This window comes from Alnus glutinosa, chromosome 9, assembly GCF_958979055.1.
Source record: "Alnus glutinosa chromosome 9, dhAlnGlut1.1, whole genome shotgun sequence".
NCBI classification, from domain to species: domain Eukaryota; kingdom Viridiplantae; phylum Streptophyta; class Magnoliopsida; order Fagales; family Betulaceae; genus Alnus; species Alnus glutinosa.
The window spans coordinates 10,923,503-10,940,713 of NC_084894.1; the positions used below are offsets into that span (position 1 = coordinate 10,923,503).

The 17,211-nt window shown below is 37.0% G+C and overlaps 1 protein-coding gene across 3 annotated transcripts in view; it reads left to right on the forward strand.

Annotated features, from left to right (window-relative positions):
• The window catches only part of LOC133877432 (structural maintenance of chromosomes protein 3), a 67,459-nt gene extending 60,435 nt beyond the window's left edge, over window positions 1-7,024 (forward strand). For 2 of the 3 annotated variants that reach the window (XM_062315726.1, XM_062315728.1), the window contains exons 28-30: window positions 3,651-3,825; window positions 6,063-6,254; window positions 6,667-7,024. In XM_062315726.1, coding sequence (XP_062171710.1) covers window positions 3,651-3,825; window positions 6,063-6,253 — 366 coding nt within the window. In that variant the 3' untranslated portion in view covers window position 6,254; window positions 6,667-7,024. Of the gene's footprint in view, window positions 1-3,650; window positions 3,826-6,062; window positions 6,255-6,649 lie in introns of all 3 variants that reach the window. The other variant, XM_062315727.1, reaches the window with a different exon arrangement.
• The last annotated feature ends 10,187 nt before the right edge of the window (window positions 7,025-17,211 follow it).

Sequence of the window (17,211 nt, forward strand, 5' to 3'; positions counted from 1 at the left end):
ACCCACCTCATATCTAAAAAATTTTGAAAAAGTTTCTCACCCCCTCCTTATATATTTCCACACTCCCATTCCAAATGGCCCTGTTACCTCTTTAGAACGCCAATCTCGGCTTAAGCTATCATATTTAGTTTCTATCACCAATCTCTTCAAAGTCTCCCTCTTTGTAGCATAATGCCATAGCCATTTTCCCCATAGGGCTCAATTGAAATGAATCAGGTTTCTAAATCGGAAGCCACCTAATTTCATTGAAGTACAAATTCTTGACTAGTTCACTAGAACTTAAACTTACCCCCCCTCTCCACCACCACCACCAATAACAAGTATCCTTGAAGTTTTTCAAGCCTATTAGCCACACCCCCATTGGAATTGGGAAAATAGACAAATAGTAAGTAGGCAAATTGGAAATGGTGCCTATTTTGCCATTCTAAATAGATGTAGCCTTGTAAAAAGCACCCAATGGTAAACCCAAGTACTTCATTGGCAAGAATACGGGCCAAACCTTCGACATCTTTCACATTGCCAACAAGAACTATCTCTGATTTTGCTAAATAATCTTTAATCCTGATACCGCTTCAAAACATAAGGAAAGACATCAAATGTCAAAGTGGTTTAGAGTTTGCCTCACAAAAAAATCAATGTATCATCTGCAAACAATAAATGGGACACTAACAACTCTTCATTATTCCTCCTCCCCACCAAAAAACCAGACAAAAGTCTATATCCTGCTCAACGCCTCCATAACAACCACAAACAATAGTGGTGATAATAGACCCTCATATCTCAATCCACGAGAACTACTCAAGAATCTAGATGGTGAACCATTAATAAGAATGGAAAACCGCACTGTAGCAATACAATGCGCTATCCAATCTCTCCATATCTCTCCAAATCCACATTTTTTCGACAAAAATAACAAGAACCCCCAATTAACATGATCATATGCCTTACCAAGTCCAATTTACGTAACACTCCAGGTTCCCAGCTCTAATCCGACTATCCAAACATTCATTAGCAACTAGACCTAAATCCAAAATTTGTCTACCTCTGATGAACGCGTTTTAGGAATTGGAAATAACCTTTCCCAAAACTGATTTTAGCCTATTTGCCAAGACCTTGGAGATAATTTTATATACACTACCCATTAAGCTAAGTGGATGGAAATCCTTAATGTCCACAACACTAGCCTCTTTTTGGATAAGGGGGACAACAGTTCCTATAAAACTCTTCTCAAACTTCCGTTGACTATGGAGCTCCTTAAAAACTGCCAAAATGTCCTCTTTCATAATCTCCCAACACTGTTGGAAAAAAGCCATAGAGAAACAATCAGAACCTGAAGCCTTGTCACCATTCAAATCCCTTACAACCTCCCATACCTCACTCCTCAAACCCCCTTTCCAACCAATCTCACGCATCCACATCGATGGAAAGAAATGAAAGGGCATCCAATTTTGATCGCCAACTAAATTTTTCAGAATACATCTTGTAAAATTGCACTATATGCTACTTTATTTCTGTAGAGTAAGAAGTTATAGACCCATTGATAACTAAAGAATCCATCAAGTTATTTCTTCAATGAGAATTGGTCACCCGATGGAAAAATTTAGTGTTTTTATCCCCCTCTCTGAACCACAAGACCCTTGACTTCTGCCTCCAACTCGCTTCTTAAAAAAGGATAAATCTTTCCAATTCCTTAGACATATCTTCCACCCTCAACCTTTCACCCTCAGTTAAAGGTCGTCCCTTTTCAATAAAATCCAGCTCCCGGATACCATCCATAATATCTTTCTTTTTCTTTCCTACATATCAAACACCTCCTCCTTCCATTTCTTTAAGCCCGACTATAGAGCCTTCAACTTACACGCATTACATAACTAGGAGATCCTTGAAAACTATATGACAACCACCATGTTTTCATTTGTTCCACAAAGCTCTATGATTTTAACCACATATTTTCAAATTTAAATTAGGGAAAAGTCTACATATCCCTACCATCCAATTGATAATGTCTCCCTTCAAACTACCAAAAAGTTCTCAATGACACTCGACATTTTTCAATAAGACAAAAAACACCCTATAAATTCGAAATTAAAAAAATAATAAAAATAATAAAAAAATAAAAAAAAGGAAGAAGAAAACTAAAAACTAAAACATTTCAACAGAAATGTCTAAACATCATCAACACTTCAACAAAAACGTCTAAACATAGATCAATTCTGCACAATTTCCCCAAGAAATACCAGGAAATGGTGTTGAGTGATAACCTGCCATATGTAGCAGATGGATCAAAAACTGTAGAAGAAGAGAAGAAGGTGGTGAAACTCTATTCACTGGGACACTTCGACGGAGCGTATGATGGAGGCCCATCAAGTCATCTTGAACACCCATCCACTTTTGACACACTAGCAATGGATCCAAAGCAAAAGAGAGAGTTGATGGATGACTTGGATAGATTGGTGAAGAGAAGGGAATTCTATAAGAGAGTGGGAAAGGCACAGAAACGTGGGTATATGCGAATCCCCATGAGTGCAAACAATTCTTTAAGGCCAGCCTGCCGGTGAAGCCAAAGTATTACTGGATCCGTGTGTAGGAGTGCTTTGCACGGGTTTAAGGTTTATCCGATAGGGGTGGGTATATGAAGTGGCTTTGCCTTAGAGGGGTTCCTCGTCATACAAAAAAAATGAGGCTATTTGCTGTATGGCCCTCTTGGTACAGGCAAAACACAAAACAATGAACAACTCACTGACCTACAAGAGTGAATGGGCTGAACTATCCAACTCATATGACCTCATCCCACCCTTTTCACCCTGGACACTCAAACCTATTTAGCCTCAATCCAAGAACATCATGAACAAGAGGCTGATACCTAAAATCATGTTGTATCCCTATTGACAACTCGAAATTTCTATCAAATATACACAAAATCGGCCACTGGAAAGAGCTTGCAAAACTCCCTCCCGTAAACAAATTCTTCGACAACAAATGGTCTTGCAATCTCTATTCCAATGCAAATGCAACCATCTCAGCCAGCCGATTTGTTGTCTATTATCTATTGATCCAATGTCCATTTGGCCAAAGGGGGCCTTGGATTTTTTGGTTTTATATATATATATATATATTATTTGATTAATGGTATTTTCGTCGTTGGGGGGACACTAACAACTTTTTGGTAGTTTTGGGAGACATTGTCAATTGTGTGGTAGTTTGATGGAGGTATGTAGACTTTCCCCTTTAAAATACCTACTCCTACCACCCAATACACTACAATCCAACATCAACAAAAAATGGTGCGACAGGATTCTAGGGAGTCTCCCTTGTGAAACCTTAGGAAATCGTTCCTCCCATTCTGGAGATAGGAGAAACCTGTCAATTGTAGACCAAGACTGCAAATCACAATTATTAGACCAAGTAAAATGTTTAAAAAGTTTAGAAAGGGATCTTTTCTTTTCTTTTTTCTTTTCCTTTGCTGGTGAGTCATCTACCTTACTTCAGCCATTGCTTTGTACAGCTACCAGGCTTTTTAAACCACAACTTATGGCATCTTCCATTTCATTTTACTAGTTAGCAGTTTTTTATGGATGAGTAATTGACAATAAACATGAGTAGTTAGCATTTAGATGTACAATTTTCAATAATGGCTTTTGGTGTGGCAGGTTTCTTTTACTGGGCAAGGGGAGACACAGTCCATGAAGCAATTGTCAGGGGGTCAGAAAACTGTTGTTGCCCTAACACTTATATTTGCCATACAACGATGTGATCCTGCTCCCTTTTATCTTTTCGATGAGATAGATGCAGCATTGGATCCTCAGTACAGAACTGCTGTTGGAAGTATCCTCTTTTTTGCATTAGCTATTTGCCTTCTCTTGTGCATTTTATTGTTTAATACATCTTGTTTTATTTTCTTTTGTTTGTTCTAATAGTTGGTCTATTGAACCGTGCTCAAAAATTTGGTTATGCTCAACCAAGCCCTTCTAGGTAAGTTTTTATGGCACTACACTTATAAGAGAAGCTCTGTGGAGAGTGGTGGTCAACTTTAAATGTGGTAGTTAGTGAGGTGGGTGGTGTTCTAATAAAGCTAATGGATCACACAGGGTTGGCCTTTGGCATTCATTAGGAGGGGTCGGGAGGAGTTTTCTAACTATACAATATATGAGGTGGTGATAGTTCAAAGACTAGTTTCTGGCATGACATGGGGTTGTGGGGAGCAGCCCCTTAAGGTAGCGTTTCTGGAGTTGTTGAGCATTGCTTGCTCTAGGGATGCCTTCGTGGTGGATCTTCAGTTTTTTAATGGCTCTACGCACTGGAATGTTAATTTGTAAGAGTGGTGCATGATTGAGAGATGGAATTCTTTACTTCGTTCTTTAATCAGTTGTATTCCATCAGATTGAGACGGGGCGGTGAGAACAAGCTTTGTTGGGCCCCCTTCAAGAGGGTTCATTGATGTTAGATTGTTTAATACTATGTTAATTCCCCATGTTAGCATTCATTTCACTTGGAGGAATATATGGCAAAGTAAGGCCCCGTTGAGAGTGGCTTTTTTGGCTTGGTTGGCCGCTTTAGGCAGAATCTTTACTTTGGATAACCTAAGAAAACAACATATCAAGATTTATGCTACATGTGCAAGAAGAGTGGGAAAACCGTTGGCCACCTTTTACTTCATTATGAGATAGCTAATGCCTTATGGAACTCTATCTTCGGTTTTATTGGGTTATCGTAGGTCATGCCTTGTCGAGTGATAGATCTCTTTGTTTGTTGGAGAGGGCAATGTGGTAGTCCTCAAAGTAAAGTTGTTTGGAAAATGATTCCGCCTTGCTTGATGTGGTATATATGGAGGGAAATAAATGATTGAAGCTTTAGAGACAGGGAGAAGAAAATGGTGGAATTAAATGCCCTATTTTTAATACTCTACCAATGGATGGTTGTCTACGAGTGTTCTCATATTTTTAATTTTCATGACTTTTTGATCTTTATTTCTTTTCTGGTTAGGTGTTTCTTTTGTATACTTTCTATATATTTGAGTGTGCCCCTTTTTTTTTTTTTTTTATTGAAATTCATTTACTTATCAAGAAAAAAAAAAAAAAATTGTAATGAATCAGAATGTAATGTAAGACACAATGTTTAGGCATTCTAGTGATAGCAATGGATTTGACTTTGAGTTGGTCAAATTCAGGTGGCTGCACGTTTCTCATGGGGTCCTACTTAAAAATTTTGAGTTCAAATTGAGTTAACCACCGGCTTCATATTATAATTGGTCCAAAACTATGAAATAACATTTTGTGAATAGCAAAATGATACCAACAGGTATACTGTATTATTTTAAGTAAAAAAAAAAAATTTTAATGATTGATCATGTTAAATGTAGGTTGGTTGGTTTAGGATCCCACTTGTGTTTACTGAGCTCTACAATGTGTTGGTTTTAGAAATGGCTTGATTCTGAAACGGTCCTGCCCAGGTTGTCTTCTTTTGGTGGCTGTTGTGTTCAGGAGAGACTAAATGGACTTCACATTGGAAGGATGAGATTGTGATATTCTTTTTATTTATTTATTGGATAAGTAATTAGCCCTAAGGGGAGGGAGAATGGGAGATTCAAACTAGTGACGTGTGCTTTATGAGGCGTGGTTCCCAACCAATTGAGCTATCCCTTGAGGTCCATGATTTCCTTTATAATAATGCACCTTTAATGCATTGTGCGTTTAATATGGGCTGAATTGATTTCTGGATTTTGTCATTGTAAAGGAAACAAAGTCGTATCCTTATAGTTTTATTTTTCAGTAGTGTTTAACCTATTTAATTTTAACTGTTGTATGAGCTATTTGATTAGCAGATTGCAGTAAACAGCTATAAACCCTATACAGTATCTGATTGCAATAGTTTCCCTTGTCGCCGTTTATTGCTGCTGTTGATCCATTTGCTTAATTATCAATTACGTTGCATTTATACTAGATAAAGTAAATACCATTGTTGCATAAGCTTTATGCCTGCTGTTTTCAGCCTGGTTTTGGCTATAATAACTCTGTTATTGTGAACTGTCATGCTGGTAGATCCTTAAATCACTTGTTTGGTAGATATGATACGGCGCCTGGCAGACGTGGCAAATACTCAATTTATAACAACCACATTTAGGCAAGAGCTTGTGAAAGTTGCTGACAAGATATATGGGGTGACACATAAAAACAGGGTGAGCCGTGTCAATGTTGTCTCCAAGGAAGAGGCACTAGATTTTATTGACCAGGACCAATCCCACAATACTGATTGAGGTGAACCTCTCTTAAATTTCACATTCTTTTTATTTTCCATATCAATAAGTTAGATGGGTGACACTACCAAGATTTACACTATGTGAATCATTACAATACTATATATGTCTATTAGTTGCCTTAAATTTAACGTGGCATTGACTGGTATAGTGATTTGTTCAACTCAGTGTGGGTACACCAGCTGCCTGGCAATGTTTTCAGAGTAATTATAGAAGTCCTTCTAAAAATGATGTGGCTTTTAAAATTACCATTGGATCAAAATCTAATAGTAATCTATCACAAATCAAATAGTGATTTTAAAAGCCATATCATTTTTATAGGGACACGAGGTGGACTTCTAGCATGTTTATGTGGTACAATAATTAAATTTTGTTTGTTTGTGGCTCTCAACATAGTATTTGAACGTTGGTAGGTGCTGCAAAGTCCCATGAAGCATGAAGTATTAAAATCTATATTGGGAGGCTGTAAAATATTCTTTCTGCTGCTGCTGCTGTATGAGGGAGAAGCCATGGGCAGATGGAAGTGCTCTGGATGCTTGAGCTTTGGTATAGGTTTGTTTAAACTGTGACATGGGTTTGCTTGTGGAGCTACAAGACTGACTGTATAGAAGCTAAACAACTCTGCTGAATCATGTTTTACATAACTTTTCCCGAATTACGATGTAATCTATGGAATGGCCTTTTAGAATTTGGAGAACAATATCTAAATGATGTGTATTTACACTTCAAAGTAACATTAATTATGGGTATCATGGCATTCTTCTGCTTTAATTGTTTCCTTTTTGTTGGAAAAGTCTGAATTGAGACGAAAACTACTCTAGACAGGATGGACTTTGCACTCGGAAACTCCGATTTGTTGAAGACTGATAATTATTTGTGGATGCGAAACATATGCATCAGCTCTTGGCTTTAGGTTTATGTTGAATCAGTATCTTATCATGTTATTACGTATCATGTTTAATTTCTTCCTCTCAGGTGTCTTTTTGTAGTACCACTACCCAGAGCAGCGCCACAGGGATTCCAGTCAGTTACGCCCACATATCATGGGCCGCTGAGACCACCGTACTATATGTCAAACTCAGAGTTCAGAGAGGAAGAGAGAGCACAAATGAAGAAGATGATTCTATTATGAGAAGTAAAGTTAATTTACAGAGAAAGGAAAGATTACATATATATTAACTGATAACTGCAATTAACTAAAGCTAACTAAAGTTGAGTTAATACAACAGAAAAAGAACTAATATAACAGAGTAACCGTCTAACTATATACAAAGAAAAACTATTCTTTTTATCTCTAATACTCCCCCTCAAGATGGATGGCAAAGATCACAAACAAACATCTTGGACAACAAAGTAGTAAAAACATTACAACCAAGGGGTTTAGTTAGAAGGTCAGCAAGCTGGTGTTGAGAAGACACATGAAAAGGTTTGATGAGGCTGAGTTGTATCTTTTCCCGAATGAGATGGCAGTCAATTTCTATGTGTTTAGTTCGCTCATGATAGACCAGATTCTCGGCTATGTGAATGGCTGCTTGACTATCACAGTACAAAGAAGCTGCTTGTGGATGAGGAATAAGAAAATCCTGAAGTAAAGAGAAAAGCCATAAAATTTCACAACAAACTGAGGCCATGGACCTATACTCAGCCTCTGCAGAAGATCTGGATACAGTCTGCTGTTTCTTGGATTTCCAAGAAATAAGTGAATCACCAATGAACACAATAACTAGTGATTGATCTCTTTGTATCCACACAACCGGCCCAATCAGAATCACAAAAGGCTTTGAGGTGTAATTCTAATTTGGCAGGGAAGAAAAGACCTTGAGTAGGAGCAAATTTGATGTATCTCAGAACCCTATGAGCAGCATCAAGATGAGGTTGGCGTGGTTTATCCATAAACTGACTGAGAGTTTGCACAGAATATGAAAGGTCGGGTCGAGTGATTGTCAAATAAAGTAAACGACCAACCAATCTTCGGTAAGATGTAGGATCCGAGAGTAAATCACCAACATTCCTAGACAATTTTAAGTTTTGCTCCATGGGAAACTGAACAGGGTTTGAAGCTAACAAACCGGAATCTGCCAAAATCTCCAAAGCATACTTTCGTTGACATACAGAAATTCCACAAGATGATCTAACAATCTCCAGGCCAAGAAAAAATCTCAAAGGACCCAAGTCTTTGAGCTTAAAACGCTCATTCAGTAGTGAAATAAAAGAACTAACAGCATGAGAGTCATTACTTGCTATGGCAACATCATCAACATAAACAAGTAAAGCAAGAAATGAAGAACCTTGAAGTCGAGTGAAAAGAGAATAATCAGCTTTGGACTGTACAAATCCAAGATCAATAAGGGTGGATGAAAACTTGGAGAACCATTGTCTCGAGGCTTGCTTTAAGCCATATAGAGACTTAGTGAGCCGACACACTTTGGACTCCCCCTTAGTGCCAAAACCCGGAGGCATCTTCATATAAACTTCTTCATGCAAATCTCCATGCAGAAATGCATTATTAACATCCAATTGATGAATAACCCAGTTCTTGGCATCAACAAGAGCTAAAAGACACCTAACAGTGGTCATTTTAGCTACCGGAGAAAAGGTATCAAGGTAATCTAAACCCTCACACTGGGTATATCCTTTGGCTACTAACCGAGCTTTATACCTCTCTATGCTACCATCTGCCTTATGTTTTATCTTGTAAACCCACTTGCAACCGAATGGATGTTTATTAGGTGGAAGATCACAAACAACCCATGTATGATTTGCCTCTAAAGCTGAAATCTCAGCAGACATAGCATCACGCCAGTGACTAAACTTAACAGCCTCATGATAAAATGTAGGTTCAGATTGAGCAGAAATAGAAAAACAAAAGTGTTTATAAGCAGGAGAAAGTTTATCATAAGAAAGATAACTAGATAAGGAGTAAGGAATACCTGAATTTGATGCTGTGGAGGAAGGTAGAGATGGGAAAGAAGAAGCCAGTTGACAATGATATTGCTGCAGATACCTAGGTTGAGTCTTAATTCGAGTAGATCGACGAAGAGATGAAGGCATAATAGGTGATGAAGAAGAAACAAGAGATGTAGAATGTTGTATATCAGAATGTTGTATATTAGAGTGTTGTGGTGTAGAAGGATGAGATGCGGAAGGTGTAAGTGAGGAAGGAACCGAATGTGTGGTAGAAATAGGTAAAGAAATCGGAAAGTCAAGTATAGGTATAGGCAAAGAAATTGTAGAATGCTGTGAAGGCTGAGTGGTAAAACAACCATCAGATGAAGAATGTATGAGATTTAAAGCAAAGGGAAAAAGGTGTTCATAAAAAACAGCATCCCGAGAAACGACAATGGATTTTGTATGTAAATTGAAAAATTTTTAACCTTTGATGCCAAATGGGTAACCAATGAATACACAGGGAATGACTCGAGAATCAAACTTAGTTCTATTGCGAGACAAAGTAGAAATATAAGCAAGGCAACCAAATATTCTGAGATGGGAATAAGATGGAGAAGTGGAAAAAAGTAATTCATGAGGTGACTTATTTGATAGAAGGGGGGTAGGAATACGGTTTATAAGATATGCAGCGGACAAAATGCATTCTCCCCAAAAAGAAATAGGAACCTGAGATTGAAACTTTAATGCTCTAACAACATTAAGTAAATGTTGGTGTTTTCTCTCCACAACAGCATTTTGCTATGGAGTTTCAACACAAAACAATTGGTGAATGGTTCCATTAGAAGAAAAAAAATCATGCATCTTAAATTCAGAACCATTATCAGAACGCAAACACTTAATTTTGAGATTGAATTGTGTTTGTACAAGGTTAAAAAAAGATTTAATAAGAGAACGAATTTGAGACTTGCTTTTCATGAGATGTACCCAAGTAAACCAGGTATAATCATCCACAATGGAGAGAAAGAAAACTGAGCCATTTATTGATGGAGTAGCCATTGGCCCCCAAATGTCACAATGGACAATTTCAAAAGGCATACAAGTATGAGTAGTGCGTACAGGAAAAGGAATTCTATGTTGTTTAGCCAAAGGGCAAACAGAACAAATGTCTTTATTAATACAGGAAATTTCAGGGAAATTATGATGTAAAGACTGCATTTGTGATACAGAAGGATGACCTAATCTATAATGCCAAACATCATGAGAAGGGGTCTTTATTGTGCTATTACAACTAGAAATTGAAAAAGCTGAAGGAGATGAAACCTTCGGTTGTTGCATAAGATAGAATAGACCACCTTCTTCCTTACCCACTCCAATCGTCCTCCAAGGACACAAATTCTATATGAAACAAAATCCAGCAAGAAAGATGAGACAAGCTTTCAAGAACTTAATGATTTTACTTGCTGAAATGAGATTAAACAAAAAAGAAGGTACACAAAGAACTTCAGCCAATATAAGATTGTCTGAAATAAACACTGTCCCAATGTGTGTAACAGGGACGACAGATCCATTTGGTAATTTGACAAAAGAAGATACAACTGCGGTAATTGTGGTAAACAATGAAGGGCAATTGATCATGTGATCAGTTGCCCCTGTGTCAATAATCTAGGGAGTGGATTTGGAATTAAAAGATGGAGATTTTGTTAAGAAAGCAGAGGAAAAAACTGAATACTGAGGATTAAGAGTAGTAAGAGAAGAAACACAACCTGGAACTTTAGAAGAAGTGGAAGCTGGAGCAAAGGAAGAGGCATGCAAACTACCTGCCATGTTTGCAAATGTCTGATGAGTAAAATTCTGCTGTTGAAGAAGGGACAGAAGCTGTTGGCACTGATCAGGCGTGATGGTGAGCTGAGGTACAGCTTGTTGAGGTGGATTCTGCTGAGGAACAGAATTCAAATCAACCTCTTGCACATGATTTGCAGAATGAATAGGAGCAGAATTCCGAGGATTCTTCGTGAACTTGAACCCCGGTGGAAAACCGTGTAAGCGATAACATTTGTTGGCAATGTGACCTGGTACGCCACAATGAGCACAAATGGGCTTATCCTTGCGATAAGGCTGTTTGGTGAAACGAGCTGGTGGTCCAGTAGATTTCGTCATAAGAGCAGTGGACTCCTGATTGAGGATGTGAAACTTGACCGAAATCTCTTGTTGTTTCTCTTCTTGAATAGCTAAAGAGAAGACTTTGTTAACTGATGGTAAAGGAAGAGGCATGCAAACTACCTGCCATGTTTGCAAATGTCTGATGAGTAAAATTCTGCTGTTGAAGAAGGGACAGAAGCTGTTGGCACTGATCAGGCGTGATGGTGAGCTGAGGTACAGCTTGTTGAGGTGGATTCTGCTGAGGAACAGAATTCAAATCAACCTCTTGCACATGATTTGCAGAATGAATAGGAGCAGAATTCCGAGGATTCTTCGTGAACTTGAACCCCGGTGGAAAACCGTGTAAGCGATAACATTTGTTGGCAATGTGACCTGGTACGCCACAATGAGCACAAATGGGCTTATCCTTGCGATAAGGCTGTTTGGTGAAACGAGCTGGTGGTCCAGTAGATTTCGTCATAAGAGCAGTGGACTCCTGATTGAGGATGTGAAACTTGACCGAAATCTCTTGTTGTTTCTCTTCTTGAATAGCTAAAGAGAAGACTTTGTTAACTGATGGTAAAGGCTCCAAAAGTAAAATCTGACCACGGATGGCAGCAAAGGATTCGTTGAGCCCCATCAGGAATTGATAAACATATTCCTGATGATAGTGAGCAGCGACCACTTGCATTCCACCACAAGAACAGGGAGGAATAGGCCTATAATTGCTAAGCTCATCCCATAGAGACTTAAGCAATGTGAAGTAAGAACTCACAGAAGAGTTTCCTTGCGAAAGAACATAAATTGATTTCTGTAATTGAAAAACCCTAGGACTATTTTTCTGAGAAAAACGTTCCTTGAGATCAAGCCACATACCGTGACAAGAGTCGATATAGATGATACTGGCCGCAATTTCCTTCGAGACTGAATTGAGGATCCAAGACAGAATCATATTGTTGCAACGCACCCAAGCGTGATGTTCGGCACCAACATCGATCGAAGGTTGAGGAAGACTTCCATCAACAAAAGCCAATTTGTTCTTGGCCGTAAGAGCCATTATCATAGAGCGGCTCCAAGTATTGTAGTTTTCGTCGGTGAGCGATTGAGTAACAAGAATCGCTCCAGGACTTTCATTTTGAGGTAAGTAAAAAGGACTCAATGGATTAGTGAAAACGGATGGTGAAATGGTGAATTGAATAGGAGGATTATCAGTAGGAGAAATCTGCAAGGAAGAGGAAGAATCATCATGCGCCATTGTTGTACGCTCTGATACCATGTCAAACTCAGAGTTCAGAGAGGAAGAGAGAGCACAAATGAAGAAGATGATTCTATTATGAGAAGTAAAGTTAATTTACAGAGAAAGGAAAGATTACATATATATTAACTGATAACTGCAGTTAACTAAAGCTAACTAAAGTTGAGTTAATACAATAGAAAAAGAACTAATATAACAGAGTAACCGTCTAACTATATACAAAGAAAAACTATTCTTTTTATCTCTAATACTATACGCACGTGGTCGGTCTCCACTAATCAGTCCCTTGACTTTCGTATCGGATTAACACAGCTCTACATGTGATTAGTTAGAGCCGGTTATGCTTAGTTATATACGTCACTTATTGGTTGTGGTGGAGCGTGTTTAGGATTGTAATCGAGTCTAGTTTAGCCAAGTATTGAATGTGCAAATTTGGTTCAGTTAATTTATTATTTTTTTTTAATACGAACTGAGTTCGAGCTAATTACTGAGCTAGATAATAAGTTCAAGCTCTGTTCATTTATTTTTCGAACGAGCTTGAACTTGTTCACGAACTACTTAATTAATTTGGTCATTTCATATATAAAGTAAATGTCGTGATTGTGTAATTTTCTTTTTAAAGTAATACTAATTATTAGTTATTTAATTATGGTTAAGGTTTTTTGTTTGAGTTAATTTCTAATTAGTCGAACAATAAATAATTTAAACTCAATTTTATATGTTCATCTTATATAATATATACACGTTCATATATACACACATATATAAATTATACATGCACATAAACTCACTCATATATATACACACAAAGGCGCATCTGTTTATATTTAGACTCACAATTACAATAATTCAAATTATATCTATTACATTACGAAGAATATATTCTCATTACGAAGTTAAAATTAATAAAATGAAATTATACAAGCTTATAAGAGTCAAAACGAGCATGAATTTTTTGTTTAAGCTCTGGTCCTTTGATAAATAAATTAAGCAAAGTCTGAACATATTCGCGAGCGACTCTGTTCATTTATAATCTAAGTGTGTCCTTTCGAAAAAGGATTTGGCAAAAAAAATCTCATGTTATCTTATATGAACGGTGTTGATTGAACGCATGTCCTTTTTAAAAATAACTAACAGTGAGATTTAGTCAAATGCCAACTAAGAAAGAAAAAGCTGCAACTCCAAGAAATGTGCGGAGTAGCGTTTGAACTTTGAACTATTCAAACACCGGTCGAATGAGCTTAGATTAGAGAGCCTAATTTGCACCTGAGTTCAAATACGGCTTTGTCATACGAGCCATATGTTTCATATTTTATGTATTGCAAATTATGTTGGAATATGATTTACAAGGTCTTGAGAAAAAATAAATAAAGTGTTTCATAGATAATTTTGAAAAAGAAAGTAATACTAGTTTTGAGATGAAAAATCTTATGTGAAATCAAGATCAAATTTGTAAAGTTTGAGTCTGTGGATCACATGTGACGTTGGTCTGATGCTTAGTTATGTTGTGGTCAATTTTTCCATGGTGGCGGTTTGATTCTCAGTTATGTAAAAATCATCTGTTATGCCGATTTGGTGCTCAGTCACAATGTGACTGATTTTTCTCTTGGCGTTGATCTGGTGATTGGTCATGAGAAAAATAAGTTAATTCAAGAATAATGTGTGAAAAGATGAAAAGAGAATGGTTAAGCAAGTTAAAAGGAATTATGTTATGAATAGATGAATATGTATGTGTATGTGTTGAATTCGACAAATATATTTTGATTTAAGTACATTGCTTTAAACTATCTATTAACAAATGTAATATTGAGGATATTAGTATGTACACGAATGTCACTTGGTATCTTGAGGAAAGGATAAATATGTCTCTCTATCTTTAAATTTACACTTGTATTTACCTCAAAAGTGCGTCTTTATAATTAAGCTTTCAAGAAAAAGCTTTACCAATATTTGAAGAAAAACAAGGTTGCATTTAGAGTTTTCAATAAAAAAGAGAGGTTATTATCAGACAAAATGGGCTCATGACACACACAGATTGTTGGAGGCTTTTACTTGTTGAGTCGTGGACTCATAAGTTTCACCTGTAAAATTATTAATTTTTTAGTAATAGCTGTACTAGAAGCAAACGAGCGTGAGTGTAACGACCCACTCCAACGAAACAAAATTATCCGCTTTTGACTCTCTTGAATTAAACTTTTCAGGAGGTCATTCATCCTGGTACTACTCTCGCAAAAACACACTTAACTGCGAAGTTCTAATAGGTTCATGATCATCACGGCTTTAAAACGTGTTGTGTTAAGAATTGTGCGTTTATACATACAAGTACATCCTTATTTTCAAGTGATGTAGGACGTCACATTGAGAGTACGTCTGGTATGACTCGTAAAGCTCCAGGGTCATAAATTTTAGAAGCTCAAGATGAGGACTTATCTTTTGAAGACTTAAGGTTTAAGTCTAATGGGTCTACGTGCCGTTTTGTTATTGTATAGTTTTGAAACTTAGGAACGATACTAAGATGTGTACATTGAACGAAGTTGTACACAAGTTTCAGTGTGAATGAAAGTTATGTCTATTCTAGTGATTTACTGGTTTAGAAGGTGATTTTGTGGTTTTTTAAAAAATATATGACGTATTTTCCGTTGTGTTGTTTATTAGGAATTGTAGTAGCGACACATGTATATTAATTGCAAATAAAGCTAGCATTTATCCAGGTGGGGCGTTACACTAACCTTCAGGGTTTTGTGGACATGTTTAGTAAATTCATTTATTTTCATTAAGAAGTGACAATTTATAATGCTTTAGTTCCCCAATTAATGGTAAATATTAATGCAAACTTTTTCCAAATACTATAACTGTATATAGAAATGGTAACAAATGTGTAACATAACTAATGACGTATCAACATTTGTCATCTGGACCATCCTAATTAACATGTGTAGTTTTTTTTTTTTTTTTTTTTTCTTTTCATATATATATATATATACGGTGAACTTTTTGAAAAGACCAAACAAGGGATATGCTTTAAAATTTGGGGGCTTCAGAAATGAATGAATCCAACTGTCATTCAATTGGCCGGATGGTCCTGGTTGAGGAAGGCAGGAATAAACTCGACGATCGAGAGAATCACCCTCAGGCTCAACTATGATGTTTTTGAGCCCCTAAGCAACTACATATTTAATCGTGAGTAACGAGCCCTTTTCCCCACGGTAGTATCCCCAGATCGAGGGAAACTTCTCCGTCGAAGCAAAAAGATATTTTCTAGAGGAGTACATGTCTAATTAACAAGTTGCAGCCCCCAAGGAGAACACGGCTACTAATATAATGTTTTTTTTCATTTGGGGAGGGAAATGCTAAACTTCCTTCTAGTGTTTTTATGGGGTCTTTCTATACTAATATGACACCTTATTTTTAATAAAGAAAAACTACAGCTTAATTTATCTCTCATATTTTTATTAAAAAATACATTGTGTCATGTCAGCATAAAAGGCCAAGACCCAAAAATGTACTAAAATGAGCTTTAGCATTCCTCATTTGTGAAAGAAGAGTGGAGTGAATAGATTAGATCGAGACTCCTATATATATAACAAGAAAAAAATTGTGTATCTCACTTAGTATTCTCACAGAATCTGTTGTGTAGTTGGGCACTTAGAGAATTAAGACAAGTTTTTTTTTTTTTTTTTTTTTTTAATTTAATTCTCTTATGTGTGAGAGTGAGATTTGGTTGTGAGAATTGATAGGGAGGGGACGCTCAACAATCCCCTCTCCTCCTTTTAATATTAAAAAAATCAATTTCAAAAGCAAAAGTACACTTTTTGTTTTTTCTTTTTCTTTTTTTATTGAAATTAATTTTTTTAATATTAAAAGGAGGAGAGGGAACCTCAGTCCAACTTCCTATCAATTCTCTTTGGTTGTATTGGGGCAAAAAAAAATGGAGATATACCTCAGTCCAACTTCTATCTAAACATTGACGGAAGTCTACGTCACTAGGCTTAAAAAACCAACACGTGTCCATTTGCCTCATTAAACTAGCCAACACGTGTCCATAACCAATCTCGGGGTGGTTCGGCTACCCCTGAAGAACAAAATGGGGTTATTCGGGGGTGGCCGAAACCACCCACAAGGGCCTTGGGTTGGCTCGGCCACCCCAAAAGGCCAAGCCCTCTGATAAATATTTTTTTTTTTCTCTTTGGCCTTGTGGGGGTGTCTAAACCACCCTCAAAGCCTATAGGGTGGTTCGGTCACCCCTAGACGAGCCACCCCCATTTTCTTCTTTGAATTTTGTAGGTTTAAGATCCTTAATTAGGTTATGTTAAGTTTTTTTCACTATCATCAATCTCAAAGCCATACCTCATTACATATATTTTTTTTTTTTCCTTTTGTTTAGGTAATCTTAATCCCAATTACTCTATGACACAATGACCATCTATGGCTGATAGTCATGGATTGTGTAACAAGGAAAATTTTAATTGATTTAAGCTTGCATACAACAATAACCACGGATAGTAATTGCATAATGTGGATGCAGATAATATAATTGCATGATGCGGATGCGGATACTAAGTGATAAATGCTTTATGCAAATGTAGATACAAATATTGCTAATTAATAACGGCATCCACATTTTTACCCTTAATCCGAAGTGCTAGCTAGTCAATTAGTACTGCATGCATGTGAT